The sequence below is a fragment of the Zootoca vivipara genome, chromosome 6, assembly GCF_965207765.1.
Source record: "Zootoca vivipara chromosome 6, rZooViv2.hap1.1, whole genome shotgun sequence".
In the NCBI taxonomy this organism is placed as follows: domain Eukaryota; kingdom Metazoa; phylum Chordata; class Lepidosauria; order Squamata; family Lacertidae; genus Zootoca; species Zootoca vivipara.
In genome coordinates, this window is record NC_142589.1 from 84,622,092 (window position 1) to 84,642,863 (window position 20,772).

The 20,772-nt window shown below is 47.7% G+C and overlaps 2 protein-coding genes across 2 annotated transcripts in view; both read right to left on the bottom strand.

Annotated features, from left to right (window-relative positions):
* The window catches only part of CERS1 (ceramide synthase 1), a 29,895-nt gene extending 28,893 nt beyond the window's left edge, over positions 1-1,002 (bottom strand). The window contains exon 1 of the mRNA XM_035118997.3: positions 654-1,002. Within this exon, the coding sequence (XP_034974888.3) occupies positions 654-878 (225 nt within the window). The 5' untranslated portion in view covers positions 879-1,002. The remainder of the gene's footprint in view (positions 1-653) is intronic.
* A 7,570-nt stretch (positions 1,003-8,572) lies between these two features.
* COPE (coat protein complex I subunit epsilon) lies at positions 8,573-20,507 on the bottom strand. Its single transcript, XM_035118996.3, has 10 exons — positions 20,312-20,507; positions 18,988-19,050; positions 18,691-18,791; positions 16,666-16,818; positions 15,058-15,111; positions 13,501-13,582; positions 12,302-12,457; positions 11,212-11,280; positions 10,030-10,104; positions 8,573-8,854 (listed from the first exon to the last, which is right to left on the bottom strand). The coding sequence occupies exons 1-10, from the start codon at positions 20,417-20,419 to the stop codon at positions 8,807-8,809; spliced, it is 909 nt and encodes a 302-aa protein (XP_034974887.2). The 5' UTR covers positions 20,420-20,507; the 3' UTR covers positions 8,573-8,806.
* Positions 20,508-20,772: the final 265 nt, after the last annotated feature.

The following is a 20,772-nucleotide window of genomic DNA, read 5'->3' on the forward strand; positions in this document are numbered from 1 at the left end:
CATTTCTCCCACCACATGCACCAGATTCCTCCTCAAAGGTGATGGTTATTAACCCTCCCTGCAGTGCAAAGCCATCTCACTCCCCACCGCTGCTCAAAAAAGAGGGGTTTTTTTAATGACCAATTTTCCGGCCCTGAAATGCAAGATCAGATTCTCCCCCCTCCAAAAGAAGACAGTGTGCAGTAGCCAATTTGACCATTGCGGTACAAAGCCATATCCATCATCCTCCCACTGGTTGCAAGGACCAGTGTAACCCTTGCAATGCAAAACCAGCCCCCCTCCCCGCTCTTATAAGGCAGGAACCAATGTAACATTTGCAATGCAAAGTTAATTCCCCCACCCACACACACAGGAGATACCAGGCAGGCACCAATTTCACTGTTGGAATGCATTGGAAAGCCACCCCCAGCCAAAAATATAAGGCCAGTTTAACCCCTTCGAAGCAAAAGCTAAGCTATATTCTCTCCCCCCCCAAAAAAAAATCAAGGCCAGTGTGGTTTAACCCCTGCAGCGCAAAGCCAGGTTCTCCGCCTCAAATCAAAGCCAAGGATCAATTCTAACCCTTGCAAGGGGGAAAGAGAGCCGCGGTAATGCATGTGGCCAGTGTGGAACCCCCCTCCAAAAAAAAGACCCCCAGAAAAGCCCCCACCGACCCGAAAGAGGCTCCGGGTGGCGGCTCGCCGGGCGACGGTCCAGCCGACAGCGCAGAGGAGGCAGAGCAGCGACTCGCTCCAGGCCAGCCGCGCGTTCTCGGCCCATGTCCGCCGGGCCATCTCCCAGCCGCAGCCCGTGCAGCTCCGCAGCGCCCCGGCCAGGCTCCCGTAGCTGCGCCGCACCAGCGCCTCGTAGCCCGGCATGGCCTCCGCCGCCGCCTCCATCCTCCTCGCCAGCCCAGCGCCGCGGACCCGGAGAAGCGCTGCCGCTGCTGCAGCGCAAGCGCGCGCCTGCCTGCCTGCCTGCCTGCGCGCAGGACCCGCGCCAGATGTGGGCAGCTGGAGGAGGGCTGGCCCCCCAGCGCGCACACGCGCGCGCTATCTCACCTCGGGGGAGGGAAAGCGGAGCGGTCGGCAGGGGGCGTCCTGGGGGGGGGAGCGCAAAGGAAGCGCTGGGGAGTCAGGCTCCGCAGTTACGATCTTTCAGTACCTGGGATTTGCTGTTTTATAAATGGTCAAAAAAATGTTAATGATAGCAGATCCCAGAGATATCGGTTTTTGCAAATTATAGCCCCTCCCCAGATACCTATCTTCTTTCTAATAACTGACTTTACAAATTCCTGGTATTAAAAAATATTTTCCCTAGCAAATCCCGGGTATCTCTCTCTCTCTCTCAACCATATTTTTCTATCAATTATAAGGCAGACAGAAGATAGGCATATAGCATTTGCTGTGTTATAATTGGTCAAATATTTTGTAACTAAGGGCAGGTCCCAGGTATCAGTTTTTCGCAGATATTACCTTCCATCTAATATTGTTGTCAGCCAATCCCAGGTCTCTCTCTCTCGACAATGTTTTATATATATATATAAAACATTTAAAAGATAGACAGATGATAGACATCTGGGAGTCGCTATGATTTATAAAATAGATGTCTGGGATTTATCAATAACAACCTATTTTATCCATAGATATTGGGATTTGATATTCATTTGTCCACAAAATACTTTCTAAATTATATACAGAAGTATATATAGAAGACTTGATCTCTTTTAACAATATGTTTCATAAATTATAAGACAGAGGAATATATCTATCCATTTTATAATCTGTGAAATATTTTGTTGGTAGGTATCAAATCCTAAATATCTAATTATCTTCTTATCTGTAATTTATAAAATATACAGTTGATATAGGTATCTGGGATTTGTTATAGTGGCAAATCCCAGATACTGCTTATAATTTTCAGTATTCCAGGTGAGGTCTGACCAGAGCAGAATACAGTGGTACTATTACTTCCCTTGATCTAGATGCTATACTCCTATTGATGCAGCTCAGGAGTAGTTGAGAGGCTCCGTTTTGCCTTCCAGGAGACGGGAAGAGCCCTTTAGTTCATGCCAAAAATTGCACTTGCTGTTCAAAGTGGGAGGGAGGGTGAGCCCTTTGCTCTGCTGGGGTGAGCCCTTTGGGGGCCCTCCCACACAGAGACCAGAATTGGAGGTGGTTCAGGATTTGAACCCAGAACCTTCCACCTGCCTTTCATGAAATTGAAACCTCTTGCTTGTCCCACGCAAGGTAGACTTTGTGGAAAGAATATGCCCAGGCCCTTCCATACCTTCCAACATTTCTCTGATGAAAATATGGACATCCTATATAATAATAATAATAATAATAATAATAATAATAATAATAATAATAATTAATTTTACTGGTTATTATTATGCAATAGGACGTCCATATTTTCATCAGAGAAATGTTGGAGGGTATGGAAGGGCCTGGGCACATTAAAAAACTTCAGATGTCTTCCAAAGGTTGTATAGTTACTCCTCAGCTCGGGGGTCGCATAACTCCAGACCCTCCCACATTTCTCTGATGAAAATAGGGATGTCCTAAGGAAAAGCGGGACATTCCGGGATCAAATCAGAAACTGGAACAGCTTCTGTAAATCCAGGACTGTCCCTGGAAAATAGGCACCTGGAGAGACTGCAAAACTAGCTGAGGTTGCAAACCAAATCTTGTGGTTTCAAAGCTGTGTTTGAGGTGCAGGGGTTAGAGCGTGCCTTAATGTCGTGGCCCCCATTGCAGCGGGGGGGGGGGAAGCTCCATTGTGTAGGGTGGGGGGGAGCTTTTTCAACTCCCCCCGCTGTCAGGCCGTGGTGTCCTGTGCTGCACATGCAACATTTCTGAAGGGCCCCTTTGTCCTTTCCCGGGGAAAGCTGTTCCCTGGCAGAACCCCTGTGGATGGGGAGGGGGGGCAAATGAAGGTCTCCTTTGTCTAGAGGTTGTGTAGGAGGGGAGAGATATTTTTTAAAAGAAAGGCAGGCTTGTGCGTGAGTGTGTGTGTCTCAGCGCCTCTAGACCCCTGCATGATGGTTTGGAAACAATGGCCAGACTCTTGAACGGCCTGAACAAAGGCGATAGGGCCGCTGACCCCATTCCATTCTTCTTTTTCTCCCTCTCCCCACACCCTGCATCAAGAAATAAGAAGTGGGGGCTATTTTCCTCCCCAGCTGGTTCTCTGTTGGGCTGCCACCCAACAGCCTCTTCGCACAACAGCGTCAGCCCAACAGTTGTAGAACCAGAGAATTGGAAGGGACCCCCCAGTGCTCATCGAGTCCAAACCACGTCCAAAATGTGCCAGTTGATGGGCATTGCCATTCAAATGGTGTGTTTGTGCTGTGTCTTGTGATGGATTAGGTGGGGTGGGGCTTACCTGCCTCCCCCCAATATTTTATTCAAGTTGGCACCACTGCCTCCAACTCGTCCTCCCTCCCCATCACTTTTCCTCTAGTGCTGTGTCTTTTTAGAGTGTTGCTCATGAGAGCAGGACTATATCATCTGTGTGATTTGTAAACAGTTCTGGGTGCCTCTTTTGGGGGTGGGGGCTGAAGAGCTGCATGATTAAAAAAAAGTTATACATCATAATAAAATAATGAACAAGTGCAGTGTGGGTCCCATGGCTGTGCAACTTGGATCTCGGTGACCAGGATTTGAATGCAGAAGGGCCATAACAGAGTGGTTAGCGCACCTGCTTGGCATGCAGAAGGTGCCAGGTTCAGTCTGCAGCATCACTAGGTTGGCTGGGAGAGACTGCCACCCAGTGTGGACAACACTGAAGTAGGTGAAACTCAGTAGAAGGCAAGTTCTTGTGCTCTTCATTTATTTAGAACCACGAGGACTGCAAACTTAGTTTGTTTTCAACAAGAGGCCCATGGCTCAGTGGCCAGGCACCTGCTTGGCATGCAGAAGGTCCTAGGTTCGTTCCCTGACAGCATCTCCAGGCCCCTGCTTGAAACCCTGGACAGCTGCTGCCAGTCAGTGTGGGCAACACTGACCTCGGTCAACACCCCTGATTCAGTACAAGGCAAACTAAACCCACAACTTAAGCCATGAAGTTCAGTGCAGCTTGCCTCTGGAGCAGCTGCTGTTTTCTCAGCTGGACCCACCTCACAGGGTTGTTGTGAATCTAAAAAATTGGTGTGGGGAGAAGCCATCTTGAGCTCCTGGGAGTAAATCTGGAGCATAAATGTGGTAAGACTTTTAGATCGAAAAATGCAACCATATTATTTATATCATTAAAGACAATATTATTATTATTATTTATTATTATGAAGAGGGCAACGAAAATGGTCAAAGGCCTGGAAGCAATGCCTTATGAGGAACGGCTTAGGGAGCTGGGTATATTTAGCCTGGAGAAGAGAAGGTTAAGGGGTGATATGACAGCCATGTTCAAATATATAAAAGGATGACATATAGAGGAGGGTGAAAGGTTGTTTTCTGCTGCTCCAGAGAAGCGGACACGGAGCAATGGATTCAAGCTACAAGAACGAAGATTCCACCTAAACATTAGGAAGAACTTCCTGACAGTAAGAGCTGTTTGGCAGTGGAATTTGCTACCAAGGAGTGTGGTGGAGTCTCCTTCTTTGGAGGTCTTTAAGCAGAGGCTTGACAGGCATATGTCAAGAATGCTTTGATGGCGTTTCCTGCTTGGCAGGGGGTTGGACTGGATGACCCTTGTGGTCTCTTCCAACTCTATGATTCTATGATTCCTGTCTTGCACGAAACAGGAAAATGCCCTTTCCCCCCTTGAAATTTCATGCATCTCGGCTGGCTGTACTCCTGCGCAAGAGCTGCCCAAGGCCTTGAGAATAAGGTTTGAGTCTTTTGAGCAGCTTACCCTGGAAAAGAAGGCATCAAGACTGTTGTGAGATCTGATTTGAGTTGAAGGCCCCTTCCCAACACTACTTATTTATTTTCTTTTTAAAAAAATGTTTTTATTTATTTTCATGGTACAGAAGATAAATTTTGAGAAAACAATTGTTACAACAGTAAACAACAAGTAACTTGTCCTTCTGAAACCTCGCTGCATTATGGGCTCCCTAACATTCAAAAAATCTATCTTGGAACATGCAGATGGGAAGATTGCTAGCATTGATAAGAGATACAAATTTTGAATATTTTAAAGGAGACTTTTCTAGTTATATAAAAAGTTGTTTCTTGTAAGTGAAAGCCACAGCGGTGTTTGGAGAGTAAGAAAACAGCAGAACATATTAAGAAATTAATATTAAGAAACATGTTAGGGTGAAATTAGATAAGACAGGACCTTAAAATGCCATTGTACAGGTGAAACTGGGAAAATTAGAATATCGTCAAAAAGTGCATTTATTTCAGTAATGCAACTTTTTAATTTTTACAAATGCTTTCTTTTGGAAATTCCACAGTAATAAAACAAATAGTTACAATAATACAAAAATAAACATTGCTATTACAGTACATTTCATTAATTACATTCCATTTATAATTGACCCGCCTAACGACAAATAATTACAATTACAACAAATAAAGGCTTGACATATCTTGCTTTGCAAGTCATGCATCTATCTCACATATTGGGTTCACCTTTTAAGTTGCATTACTGAAATAACTGCACTTTTCGACGATATTCTAATTTTCCGAGTTTCACCTGTATGTAATTTAGGATATAAACATTGATGCTGGGCAAGTGGGAAGTCACTGGTTCTGTTGAACTGGAATAAAATTGTTGAGTAATAAATGCAACTTTCTATATGGAAAAGGGGATAAAATATTATTATATTTAAAAACCAAACAAAATCTATAGGCATGTCCCCAATCCTGGCAATCTTTTGCCAGGACTTCAAGATGAACCCCACCCCCCCCCACACTTCATTTGGTATCTACTGGTACTAATAAATAAAAAGTAAAGGAAACCCCAAGGGTCAGGAAACGGTTCTTTTATCCCAGGGTGTGAGGAAAACCTTTCAGGGCGGCATGATCTGAATTTCCACCTTGGGTGTGTGTGTGTGTGCATGCCAGTATGTGTGTAAGGCCCCAGGCAAAAGCAGCAAAGGGCCCCATTGTCTAGAGAGAGAGAGAGATTTGGGCTACACCAGGCATCCCCAAACTTCGGCCCTCCAGATGTTTTGGACTACAATTCCCATCTTCCCCGACCACTAGTCCTTTTAGCTAGGGATCATGGGAGTTGTAGGCCAAAACATCTGGAGGGCAGCCGTTTGGGGATGCCTAGGCTACACCAAAAGCCATAGGCTTTGTTGAACATACTTTTTATTAATTTTACAAAATACAAAAAGGCAAAAAAAAAAAGGTACATACTTAAACCCCTTTTCCACCTCCTTCCTACCCACCCACATGGGTCCTCCCCTGCCACAGAAGTATCCCATGTATGTGAACAGTCAGAGATGGTCCATTTTATGCTTGGGTTTCTGTCCTCCCCCCCCTCCCCTGACCCCAAAGCCCCCCCCTGCCACCAGGGAGCTCCAGCAAACCAGGGCAGTACGCAGGAGGACATCCATCCAACCATCTATTGTCATACCAAAAAAAAAAAAAAAAGAGAAAAATAGAAATAGGAAAAAAGGGGAAAAAAAAGAAAGGGCGAAAAAAGAAAAAAGAAAAAACAATACAAAACAAAATTTTTTTTCTTGCATTCATAGTTGTAAAACCATATTTTGTGGGCTTCCCCTCCCCCCCCTTCCCCGGTTTTCATCCCTTTTTTATCATCTGCAACAGTTTCTTACTTTATAAAAATACACCTTTGCATCTTATACAACTTATAAATCAATTGTTAACATTTTCATCTAATATTCAAATCACTGAGAAATCAAACTCCCATTTTCTCTTCCCGTGCCTAATTTTTTGTTTTTTTTCTCCCTCTATAAGCCTCCATATTTTCACATTTTCCAAAATCCATTCACTTTTAAAACTATAACTATTCTCAATTTAACCTTACATCCCCGATTGCCGGCTTCCCCCCCCAATCCAGCAAATTCCAAAATCAGCAGACCAGTTATAAACCTGTTAATCCATCCTTAATCACAACATCACTTTCCCTTCACCCCACCCCCTGTTTACAGTCTTTTGTCATCCAGGCCACCATACAGGACCCCTGAATTTCTTCTCTTCTCTGCATATTTTTTCCTTCTTCCCTGTGGGCGTTCTGGAGTTCCAATGATACCAATCGTGCCCCCCTCAAAAGCAGGGCACTCCATCCAACTTTTTGTAGAGTAGAGTCATCATTTTTTTCGTGGTGTGCTTCATTTTGTGTTGAATCATCACAATCCTCATCTTCTTCTTTTCCTTCCCCATCATTGTCATTCTCACATTCATCTTTTTCAGTGTCAAAAGCTTCATCTCCTAAAAAATCATATTCCGCCATCACCTCCTGGAATTTTTCCTGTAACTCTTGCCGTCGTGTCTCCTCTTGACATAACTCTATTCTTGTTTCCCACATTAAGGTCAAAACAGACCGCTGGAACTCAGGGGAACACTTTTTTGTTGACATATTTCAGTCCTGCCAAGGTCAAAACTTGTCACGTGGGGTGGAATATGATCACAGTTTATTTTTCGACTCCATTTTAACAAGCTGGCTGCATTCTTCAAGTCTTATTGACAATAAAGTTCGAACTCACATTTCACAAACACTTAAGCCAAAAAAGAAATTCCACAAAGTCCAGAAATACAAAGTGAAGTAAAATTTGACTTATAAATCCTGACAACTCACTGGGTTGTCTGGGCTGCCGGCTCCCGAGTGGAAAGGTTTTTTCTTAGGCTGTACCTCTTATTGCAGGGGTCATAAACCGCAGTCTCTCTCCCCTTTTCACCCTGCATCAAAGGGGAGATTCTCTTTGATGCCTTTGAGGGATCCTTTGAATTGTAAATCTTCTGTTTATGGCTTCGGGTTTCTATTTACTGTCTCTTTTGTTGCCGTGGGGGGGGGGTGGCTTCCTCTTTTCTCCCCTCTCTCCCAGATCCAAATTGTTTTATAATAATCCAAATCATGAGGTTACTTACAGTCTTTTCCAATCGTTTTATTTTCGGAAGAATCCAGCGCTCTCCGCCTTCGGCTTGAAGCTTCTCCCTGCTAGAATAACGTTGCCGCTCAAAATGGCCCCCGCGACTTCTACCCTCCTCGCTCCGGAGCTCTTATTAGAGCTAGCCGAAGAGTTGGGGAGTCCGGATTGGGTCTGTGAAGCCATAGGCTTTGTTGGTTGTACATCCTCCCAAAGCATATTTCTCTGTCTGGGCAGTAAATAGGCCCCACCCCTGTTATGGCCAGGTGGAAATACCCAAGCAGGGGCTTGGAGTTGAGCCAAGGAAAGGGGCCGCCCTAGGGAGAGTGGGCACCGTCCAGGTGAAGTCCTGGGGACCAGAAGGAGAGGAGGGCAGCTTCTGGTCTGGGGGGGGGGCGCAAAACAAACTTTCTGTCAATATCACTGGGCTCCCACAAAGGTGAACTCGTGGGGCAGGGAAATGATTTCAGCTTAGCGCGGCAGCCATAAAGCCCCAGGTTCAGCTCCACGTTGACGATTCTGGGCTGCAAAGACAGGTGCTCTGCCCTAGTCCAAGGCGGCTTAAGGTTTTCACAATCAGAAAGAGCCAGGTAGTTAAATCTAGCAGAGGTTTTATTGGGAATGTTTCGAACTACAGTCTGCAGAAGTCTCTTTTCTGCATAGCACAGGGCAAAAAAATGTTTTGGGGTTTCGATGCTGTCCCATGGCGGACCCGCGTGGGGAGAACCAGTGTCAGGTTTCACCTGTACGGGAGAAGCGATGATCCCGGCACGCGGAATGCTGCTCTGCAAGACATTGCCGTCCGGAGCTTCCTTGCACCCAGCCAGTCTAGGCGCTGGGCGCATACTGCAAAGCCAGGCGGTCAAAGTCATTCTCCTTCAAGGCAAACAAGACAGATGAGTGTGAATTACAAGGGGATGAAACCTTGATTGAAACAGACCTAGAATAACATAAATGTAGAGCTGGAAGGGACCCCGAGGGTCATCTAGTCCAACCTCCTGCCACGCAGGAGCCTTAGTTAAAGCATCCCTGACAGACGGCCATGGATAGTGATCACAAACGGTGCATTAGAAGTTGTTCAAGGTCCCAGAGAACACCCCTCCCCCCCCAAAAAAGTGTCCATCCACACAACATTGTGCCTGTTGCATCTCTGCATGATCTAACCTTGCAGCATTCTCAATCAGTCTCTGCTTGGGGGCAGAATTTTCACCTCCACGTGACTGGAGGTAGCAGAATTGCCTGACATGAAAGAGGAGGCTGTTGCTCGCCTCTCTGCGTGAACCACACCCAAACCGGAAATCTGCCAGTAGGACCAGAGCACAAGAGCAGCGCTCCACTCCTGCAGCTTCCAGCTACTGGGATAGAATCATAGAATCGGAAGAGACCACAAGGGCCATCCAGTCCAACCCCCTGCCAAGCAGGAAACACCATCAAAGGATCCAGGAGCACGGCTGCCTCCGACCGTCGAGGCAGAGCCGGGCCATTGTGGATAGTGGCCATCAATTAATTTGTCTAATCCTCTTTGAAAGCTGTCCAGGTTGATGGCCGTCACTGCCTCCTGCTGGAGGGAGTTCCACAGTTCATGCCCTGCATGGAATCGAGTCTCCCTAGGCACATCCTTGTGAATGTGTGAGGGAGTGCCCTGCCGGCCCACTGCTCTCATGGGGGGGGGCAAGTCAACTTATGGGAGCTCCAAGACAGTGTCTCCAAAACTTGAGTCCCCAGCTGTTTCCGGACTACAGTTCCCATCATCCCTGGCCACTAGTCCTGCTAAATCGGGATGGTGGGAGTCGTAGTCCAACAATAGCTGGAGAACCAAGTTTAGGAAACCCTGGGCTGAAAAGCTCTGTCTTTGTTCTTACATCCTTGGATGGCCATCTGTCATGGAGGCTTTAGCTGGGGTTCCTGCATTGCAAGGGGTTCGACTGGATGACACTCGGGGTCCCTTCCAATTCTACAAGTCCTATGATTCTATGATGTCCCCGTCCCCCGCCCCGACCCCCCGACCCGGTCTGGGTGGGTGAACAGAAGAGAAGAGACAGTCCTATTACCTTGGTCTGGTGTTCCTTGATAAAGGGGTGGTGTCGGTGGGCATCTTTCAGCTGTGACAGGTAACGGTTGGTGACCTCAAAGGGAGGAAGAAGACGGAGAGTCAGACAAAGGGGTCATCAGGAGGAGAGAAAATGGCCCGGGGGGGGGGGGTTTCCATGGGCTGGGATTGTGACATTTTCCTCTTTGGGGGCTGGCAGAAATTCCTGCCGCTGTTACAGTTATGGAGCAAACTGTCCCTATGGACCCAAAGGTAGAGCTACACATCTCTCCAGAGTTTCACGGCTTAACAAAGGAAGACTTCAATCGTGCCCCTGAGAACAGCTGCAAAGCTGGGAGGAAAGAGTTTGATTTATTATGCAACTCTGTTTTAAGTTTTATATATATATATATATATATATATATATATATATATATATATATATATATATATATATAAATGTGTTCTTTAAAATCTAACACATGTTTATTATGGTAACATTTAAAAATCTGCTGCATGTCGCTTGGAGAGCTTTGAGTAACAAGCAACTAGGAAGTTTTCCTTTTTATACATCACTTTGAGGTTTTCCCACAATCATTTCATGAAATTAAAAAAATAACAAATAACAAGAATAAGAATAAAACTATAATAAGCACCAACATGAAACCAAAGAATACCCTCTGGTCTCTCCCACTAAGTGTAGGAAATTCAGATTAACATGAGCAAATATTTAGGGGAGGGGAATATCCTTAAAAAGGGAGGGAGGAGGAGAGATGGGGGTGGGATGGGCACTGATTTTCCTAGATGAAGGACAGTGGAGAGGGAAGAAGGCAAGGAGTTGGGGACAGACGCTTCCCACTTTGTATGCTTTTTAATGTAAGGTCTTTAAAAAAAGAAAGAAATCCCACTAAGGTCTCAGCTGGGAAGCTTCACTTGGTGCAAATGTCTCCCCCACCCCAGATTGTAGTTGGAAAGAAAAGGAAGCACAGATTTTGGAGCAGGCCAGGAAACATAGAAGGTGCCATGAAGCGAGAAACAGGCATAGGGAATGCTAGTTTTCAGATATGGAAGAGGAGCATCTGCATCCCCCCTGATGCTGCTGGACTCCTGACCGCTGCCAGGGATGCTGGGAGTTGGAGTTTGGCGGGTTGCCAAGATTCCCCTACCCCCGCCAGGCCAAAAAAAGAGAGGAGGCGGCCCTCACCTCTGGAGGCTTCCCCAAGTGCTGCGAGAGGACGACAAAGTTGATCAGGGTTTCAGGATGGCTGCTGTCCTGTAGGAAAGGAGATTTGGGGGGGGGAATCAACAATTAAAGGAGATGGAGCCAGCTTTTGTCTTCTGCTGCTTCAGAGGGTAGGAGCTGAACCAAGGGATTCAAATTGCAAGAAAGGAGTTACCGACTCAACTTTCTGAGCGTTAGAGCTGCTCGACTCCCTCAGAGGGTGGTGGACTCTTTTTAAGCAGAGATTGGAAGGCAACCTGTGTGTGGGGGGGGAACAGACCCTTTAGCCAAGTTTCCTGCATTCCAGGGGTTGGACTGGATTACCCTTGGGTGAATTTCTTTCAACTCTGCGATTCTAAAAAGGGAGGACACCTCATAACCAGGCCAGCTGATAATTCCTCCAGCTTGTGATTCCTCTGCCCCTGAGCTAGTGGCACAAAACCTGCTTGGGCCGCAGAAGATGCCAGGTGCAATCCACATGGGGCTGAGTCTCCCTGCCTGAATTCAATTGGTAAAGGTAAAGGAACCCCTGACCATTAGGTCCAGTCGTGACCGACTCTGGGGTTGCGGTGCTCATCTCGCTCTATTGGCCGAGGAAGCCGGCGTACAGCTTCCGGGTCATGTGGCCAGCAGGACAAAGCCGCTTCTGGTGAACCAGAGCAGCACACAGAAACGCTGTTTACCTTCCCGCTGTAGCGGTAACTATTTATCTACTTGCACTTTGATGTGCATTCGAACTGCTAGGTTGGCAGGAGAATTCAAGTGGTAGGGAGTTCCAAAGTTTAGGAGCTGCCACCCTGAATGTGGAGCAGGTGTTATGTAGCACCTGTAACAGGGGCAGCTCTGCTGACGGGGTGAGACGACCTCGTAAGTCCCAAAGTTCTAGTCCTCATTGAGCAGAGGACAGGACCAAAACTGGAATGAGTCGGCTCTGCCTCTGGTTGGCTACATCTGCCGTTGGGGCTCCCTGGCTTCCACCCCGCCAGTTACAATGGGGAACAGCCACTGCTGCGCGGACCGCCTCCCAGGTGGGGATCTCAGAGGCTCTTGGTGGGCAGGGGGGGTCCCTCACCTTGTCCAAAGCCTCCTGGAGCACCCCCTCGGCATCATCCCACTTGCCCTGGCCCATGTAGCAAGCGGCCTGGCCGTTGAGGAGTAAGAGGGTGGGGGACCACTTCTCAGACATCTCCTGGAAGATGTAGTAGGCGTCTTGCAACTTCTCACCGCCCTGCAGAGAGAGAATCACAAGTGGAGAGGCTTTTCTCCAGCCAGAGGGCTGCTTCCCCTGCCTGGGCCAAGGCAGGGTGGGCGGGGCTAAAGGTAATAAGTGGGTGGAGCAAGGCAGGCACATTCCTACGCATGCCCCTCACTCTACCACTCTGTCCAGAAAGGGTTCTGACGACACATTTCCAGGAAGGCAATTTCCCCCCCACTATTTCTATTTATTATACTTACATACCGCCCTTCATCAAAAGATCGCAGGGCAGTTCACAGAATAAAACACAAGTAAATAATTTAACCGAAAAAACAAACAAAACAATAACCCTTCATAAATAAAATAAACAAAACCTTCCAAGGATGGTGCAAAGCAGGGCCAGGGGAGAGGCCTGGAGGATTACATGTGGCCCCTGGGCGTGATGCTCCCTAGCCATGGTGAAGAACAGGAGAACGGCCCACCGAGCCCAGAGTCGACCGCATGCTCCACATGGGAAACCTGCAAGCAGGGCCAGAGCACAAGAGCACCGTCCCTCTCTGGGGTTTCCTGCAACTGGTATTCAGACACACGGCTGCCTCCAACCGTGGAAGCAGAGCACAGCCACCCTGGCTAGGAACAATCAGTAGCTTTCTCCTCCATGAATTTGTCCAATCCTCTTTTAAAGCTGTCGAGGTTGGTGGTGATCACTGCCTCCTGTGGCAGGGAGTACCACAGGTTAACTATGGTACTTCCTCTTGTCTGTCCTGGAACTTCCAACGTTCAGCTTTGCTGGTGTTATGACAGAGGGAGGAAAACCTTCCTCTCTCCAGTCTTTATGCCATGTGTAATTTTGTACCCTTCTGCCATGCCATCTCTTTCTCACCTTTTCTTTGAACTAAAAAAGTCCAAAACACTGCAAACTTTCTTCCTAGGGGAGTCTCTCCATTCCCTATGTTGAAGCCTTTTTCAGAAGAGGGGGCTGTTAGGCCATGACCATCTCCCAGTGTTTTAATAAAAAAAATGACACAATGACTTGGCTTCACTCTTGACACAGGAATGCATGATATGGTACCCACCATGGCAATATTCACCCAAGCCGTCGCCAGCTGGGTCAGAGTTGCGTCTTCGTCTTGCTCCTGCATCTTCTTCAGCTCCTTTCTGGAGAATGGAGAGAGAGAGAATAGGGGGGGCTGGGAACCAGACCAAAGCCCTCTTGGTTTCGGGGAACAGATATACCTAAGCATAGAAAGTTGCCTTATTGAAACATCAGTCTCCCTCCCTCCCTTCTAAGATTGGCAAGAAGCCCTCTGTGGTCCTTCCCATCATACAATCGTAGAATTGTAGAGTTGGAAGGGACCCTGAGGGTCATCTAGTCCAACCCCCTGCAATGCAGGAATCTCAAGACAAGTATCCAGGACAGAGGGCAATCTATCCTCTGCTTAGAAACCTCAAAATAAGTTTCACAGCTTAAATCCCCCTCCCCCGCCAAGGGAGACCGTTCCATGGTCAAACGGCTCTTACTGTCAGAAAGTTATTCCTGATGTTTAGTTGGAATCTCCTTTCTTGTAACCAGTGCTGCTTCTCTGGCCCGTCACAAGGTCTGAGGGACAGTGGACCAGCCTGCGGCTAAAAAAATGTTTGCCGACCCCTGGTCTACACTGACTAGCAGAGACTCTCTCCCAGCCTGCCTGGAGATGCTGATGGGGACTGAAGCTGGGACCTTCAGACTAAGGCTCTGCTGCTGAGTTATGGCCCTTTCCCAATGGTTAGGGATGGCCCAGGGCAGATGTCTACCAGCTCCAGCTGGTACGCCGGCTGAGACCCTGCCTGTCTACTCCATGTCTTGCCAGAGTGGTTATCTCTTGCTTGGACTATTGCCATGCACTCTCCATGGTGCTACCTTTGAAGGTGACTTGGAAACAACAACGAATCCAGAATGCAGCAGGTAGACTGGTGACTGGGACCATATAACACCGGTCCTAAAGCATCTTCATTGGCTCCCAGTACATTTCTGAGCACAATTCAAAGTGCTGGTGCTGACCTTTAAAGCCCTAAATGGCCTCAGCCCTGTGTACCTGAAGGAGCGTCTCCACCCACATTGTTCAGCCCAGACACGGGCCTTCTGGCGGTTCCCTCCCTGAGAGAAGTGAGGTTAGATGGAACCAGGCAGAGGGCTTTCTCAGTAGTCACGCCTGCCCTATGGAGCGCCCTCCCCTCAGATGCCAAGGAGATAAACAGCTATGTGATTTTTAAAAGACATCTGAAGGCATCCCTGTAAAGGAAAGCTTTTAGCGTTTGATGCTGCATTGTGTTTTTACTATTTTTTTGTCTGCAGCTGCCAAGAGTGGCGACATATAAACAAATAATAATTTATTGGCAACATTGAGAAGACCCATCCAGAATCCAAAATCACGCCTAAAAGCTTCTGAGCTGCTGCTGCTCAGAGAAGACCTGCTGAGGGCAGAGGCCTCCGATCATGTGGGTCCAAACTGGACCTCGCTTATGCATGACAGAGCCAAGCATTCTGTGGCTGCTTTCGCATTGCACCGCACATGCAGGAGGAGGCGGACAAGGGGATGGACAGACAGAAGCAAGCTGGTGCCGAAAGCGGCTCCAGTTCTGGGGAAACTTACCGGGCCAGATCCAGGCGGTCCAGTTTCAGAAGGATCTGAATAGTCATTGCCATGCTAGGGGGAACGAGAGAAAGGAGAGTTTTAGGAACTTGCACCTGTGAGTTTGCTGCCTGTGGCCCTTTGGCCAGACAAGATCCAAGTTCTTTACGTCTGAAAGACTCGTGGGCTTAGGGCCCCAAAAAATCCTGGGAACTGTAGTTTGATTAGGATGCCAAGAGCTGTTAGGAGATACCCCCAATTCCTCTCCCAGAGCTACAGTTCCCAGGGAAGGATCGGTTGTTAAAACACTCCAATAATTATAACTCTATTATCTCTCAGCAGCCTTAGAAAACTACAATAAAAAAATTCCTTCAGTAGCACCTTAAAGACCAACTAAGTTTTTATTTTGGTATGAGCTTTCGTGTGCATGCACACTTCTTCAGATATCTGGTATCTGATATTTGGTATCTGAAGAAGTGTGCATGCACACGAAAGCTCATACCAAAATAAAAACTTAGTTAGTCTTTAAGGTGCTACTGAAGGAATTTTTTTATTTTACTTCGACCCAGACCAACACGGCTACCTACCTGTAATTAGAAAACTACAGTTCCTGGTATTATTTGCCGTTTAAAATATATTGCTTTAAATGTTCAGTGCAGATAGAACCTAACTTAGTTGAATTAATTTCAATGGGGTGTATGTTAGTCCTATTTTGCTATTACCGTAGTATCAGTATTATTAATTAAATTTGTATACCGGCAAGTCTCAGGGTGGTTCTCAACATAAAAACACAATATAAAAACCCAAAATGCACAGCAAAAGTAAGAACAACAAACCAATAGTCCCCCCCTCCCACGACACATTTTAAAAGGGCATTGGACGGCAATCAGCCAAAGGCCTGGTTGAAGAAGGTGGTGTTTGCCTGGCGCCTAAAGCTGTATAATGAAGGTGCCAGCTGAACGTCCCTAGGGAGCGCATTCCACAGATGAGGAGCCACTGCAGAAAAGGCCCTGTTATCGTGTTACCACCCTCCAGACCTCTTGTGGTGGAGGCACTTGAAGAAAGGCCTCAGAAGATGATCTCAGGGTCCAGGTAGGTTCATATGGAAAGAGGCGGCCCTTGAGGTATTGCGGTCCTGAGCAACACCTACTCAAGAGTAGCCCCACTGAAATTAGCAGACCTAACGTAGCCATGTGCACTCAGTTCAGTGCATCTACTCCAAGCAGAGCAAGCATTAGAGTCAACTCAGTGCAACTCTTTGAATGTGGTTGGCTATCAGTTCCTCAAAATAGGGAAGGAGCCAATCTGCTGGAGAAGCCCCGGCCGCAGTTTTGTTTTGACCGTTTGTACTGGGCTCTTCAACCCAAAAGGCTCCCCCCAGAGCGGCTGACATGCATTCAACTGAAACAAGGCGCTCTGTGCCCACAGGCTTACCATCTAAAAAGACACACACCACAAGGGAAAAGGCACAGGGAAGGAAGAGGGGGGAATCAAACTCAGGCACCAATTCTTCAACAGCTGTTCTCATAAAGGTCAGCTGGCACAGTTCAGGGGTAGGAGGTACCCCCTCTGTTTGAGCTATAAGCCAGGGGGGAAAAGCTGCCGCCACAACAACTCAATTTCACTCACCCCTCTAAGCTGTCTCCCTGGTGCAAGGCCCGCAATGCTGCGTCCAGGTTCTGGTCGTGGAAGTAGACCGAGGCCGCCATAAGAAGAAAAGTGGTGTGAGTGACGTCAACACTCTTAACCATCTTCTTGTCCAGTTCAGCCACAATCGCATCTCTTTTGACACAGGGCCCAAGGTGGGGAGAGGGAGAGAGAGAGGAATGCCACTAAAGTAAGCATCAGGAAATGGAAGCAGCCCAGACCCCACCACTCCCAGCTCTTACCTGTGAGTTGCCCCAGGGTGTCTTTGAAGACCACCGTTAATGGCAACAAACACCACTTGCAAGCACACTTGCGACTGCCTCGCCTCTCCCCACATGATCCCTGGATCCTGCGGTCCTTTTCACAGGCCCCTCTCTGAACACCTAGTGTTAGAAATTCCCCAGGCGTGTTTTGCGACTGGCGCAAGGCCAACTGTGACCACACGGAGTTCTCTGGATGCCAGGTTGGCGACTAACATCTCCATCTGGCTGGCCCCTCCAGCTTTCTTAAGCAAGTCAGCAGAAGAGCTTATTTATTGCATTTATCTCCCACCTTTTTATCCAACACCACCACCCCTCCTCAGTTAACCCCTACAACAACCCTGTGAGGTAGGTTAAGAGGCTGTGACTGACTCACAAGGTCATCCAGAAAGCTCCATGACTGAGTGGGGATTTGAACCCTGATCTCCCAGGTCCTAGTCCAGGGGTCGGCAAGGTTTACCTCACCTGGGCCGGTTCACTCCCGTGGAGATCGCTCCATGGGCCGGATCGCGTCTGCGCATGCGGAAGCGAGTCCCTGCTTCGCGCTGCACCAGTTTAGCGCAGGGCGTGGGGAATCACCGAGTGGGCAGCTTGGTTCTGGGGCGACACGTGGGCCGTTTAAACAACCCCCGTGGGCTCTTGTGGCCCATGGGCCGCAGGTTGCCAACCCCTGTCCTAGTCTGACACTCTCACCACTACACCCCACTGCCTTCCTAAAATCCTTCTGCTATGGGGCACCTCTATAAATTAAGTAGGCAAATAAATATGGGGGAAGCAAAATGTCACTCAGAGAAGGATCTGAAATCTTTTCCTTGAAGCTTGAATTTGTTTTATTCTGGATTGTTTTATTTGATGTTTTAATGCGCTATAAGCCGCTTTGAGGTTTTTTCTTTCAAAATATAAAGTGGTATAGAAATGAACTGAATAATAATTTAAAAATTCCCCTGGGGGAAAAATGACGCCTAGACATTTTGTTGCGGCGACCGTAAGCCAGATTTAAGGTGCCATTTTACACTTAGCTTATACACCTAAGTTTCTACCACTGCATGCACAACATCTGAGGGGACCACACAAGGCAGGGACTTTTCAGTGGTTGCACCCCTTTTGCAGTAGGCTCTCCCCAGGCTTTACACCATCCTTGAGAGTTTCTTTTAAAAAAATATTTTTCTTACTTATCAAATTTCTTATAGAACCACAGAGACAAATAAACCAAGAACAAAAATCCAATAATATATCCCACAAGAGCCAGGGCCTACGAAAGCTAAGCACATGAATTAACATCAAGTCTAAAATCACGGCAACCATAATTCTCTAGAATGGAAGCGGGAGAGATATTTGAAACTAAACTACATGAAATAAAATCCCACCACACTGAGTGGAAAAGATCAGGATCTTCCTGCCCCTTAGAGACCCATAACTTATGTGTATTTTTTTCTGCAATACTGTAACTAAATTCAAAGGATTTTTATTTTATATCAATGGGATAGAGCTAGGTTTTTTTTAATGATTTCCACTGCTGCACGATGGGAAGCTCTTCAAAAGTTCATTTTGGTGAAATGTCTTTATAGTATCTATCTACATATGTAACAGGGATAACTGGGGACAGCTTATACATGCTGAGGGTCAACCTGCCAGCCAGAGTGTGCTGCAATTTTAAAATCTGGATATTATGCTAGAATCCAATCAGCATTCCTAGGAATTTGATTTTCCAGGAGAAAGGCTGCTGTGTTTGGGCACCCAGACCCACCTTTGGCTCTCATTGGAAAGGTATTCTGCAAACATCCGCACAGCTTGGAGTTCCGGAGGTGAGCTGGGCTTGATTTCATCCAGCACCACGCCATATTTTCGCTGTACAAAAGGAGAAATGGGAAGTCTCAAAAGTGAACTTGGAAAGATAGAAGGCATGGCTGTTTCTGAGACAGTTACTTTCAAGGTGTTATAAAAAAGTGGTGTTATAAAGAAACACATGTGGAACTTCAAAACTCAACCCACACATTGGGCAAGCCTGGAAGCAGGCAAACTGTCCTTTTTTCAGAAGCCTCACCTGGGCAATGTAGGCACGATACAGGAAGATATCCCTTTCCAGCTCTTTATCGGGACTGGAGGGCTGAAGAAACAAGAGGGGGGGGGAGTAGAATCATTTGCAGAGCTGAAGGACAGGAGTGGGGGGAAACATAGAAGAGGAACCTGTAAAAAAAAGTCTCATAGAAATGTAAAAACCAGCTGGTTCAGGCCGGGGGTGGTTGGGCATCTAGTCCACCATGCTTGGGCCAAGCAATTGTCCCAAAGCAAAAGCTGCAAGCAGGATTTGAGCACAAACGTCACATTTTGATCACCGTTCCCCTGACAAACAGGCCATTGGCAGGCTGTTGACATTCCATTCTCTCTCACTCCCTTCACCTGTCCTATCTCCCAGGAAGATTCAAGGATATGTTTGGAGTTACACTCTGGTGATAACTACTAGAACAACATCCTTAAGGAGCAGCTGTGCCACTTTCAGGGTTAGATAGGGCTTCTTGTTTATGGCCTAGAGAGCACAGGAGCCATACACAAAAACTATTCAGTAATGCATTCTATCTTTGTAAAGGTTAAATGCTATTTACAGACCCTCCCAGTGTCCCTATTTTCCAGGAACAGTCCCGGATTTACAAAAGCCATCCCAGATTCTGATTGATCCCGGAATGTCCCACTTTCCCTTAGTACAGGAATCCCCAAACTCTCAAGAGTCGCAGAACTCCAGACCCTCCAATGACAATAGGGACACCCTAAGGCAGGCATCCCCAAACCGCGGCCCTCCAGATGTTTTGGACTACAATTCCCATCATCCCTGACCACTGGTCCTGTTAGCTAGGGATCATGGGAGTTGTAGGCCGAAACATCTGGAGGGCCGCGGTTTGGGGATGTCTGCCTTAGGATGTCCCTATTGTCATTGGAGTGTCTGGAGTTCTGCGACTCTTGAGAGTCCCATGGACTGCAAGGAGATCAAACCTATCCATTCTGAAGGAAATCAGCCCTGAGTGCTCACTGGAAGGACAGATCGTGAAGCTGAGGCTCCAAGACTTTGGCCACCTCATGAGAAGAGAAGAATCCTTGGAAAAGTCCCTGATGTTGGGAAAGATGGAGGGCACTAGGAGAAGGGGACGACAGAGGACGAGATGGTTGGACAGTGTTCTCGAAGCTACGAACATGAGTTTGACCAAACTGCGGAAGGCAGTGGAAGACAGGAGTGCCTGGCGTGCTCTGGTCCATGGGGTCACGAAGAGTCGGACACGACTCAACGACTAAACAACAACAACCACCAATTTCCACCGGGGAGGCGCCATCCATCCCCATAGACCCTCCCGCGGCGCCTCTGGCTCTACTGTCACCTTGACTCGCTGCGCCTCGTTAATGGCCGCCTGCGAAGCGCCGATGTAGAAGTTGTTCCTCACGTCGAAGAGCTCGTCGGCCTCACCCTGGGTCCCCGCCGCCGCCATCGCTCCGCTTCCCTCGCCTTAGCCTCTCCGCCTCCGGGACCGGACACGTCTTCGCCTCCGGGCTCTCCTCAGCGCTCCCTCGCAAGGCACGTCGGGAAGCACCGATTGGCCGACACTCGCCCTTTCGCCCCGCCCACCCGCCCGCCTGACCAATCGGAAAGCCCCGCGGCCGAAATGGTTGCCGGGAGCTGGGGTTTTGGGGCGGAAGAGGTGACGTCGACGGAGGAGAAAGGACGCCCTTCTGCTTAGAGATACGAAATAGGAAGAGTGACCTGTTCACTGCATACTGGCTCCACCAGCTGGAAAACAAGCAACAAGCTAATATTTTAAACAAAACAACCACCCTCTTCCTG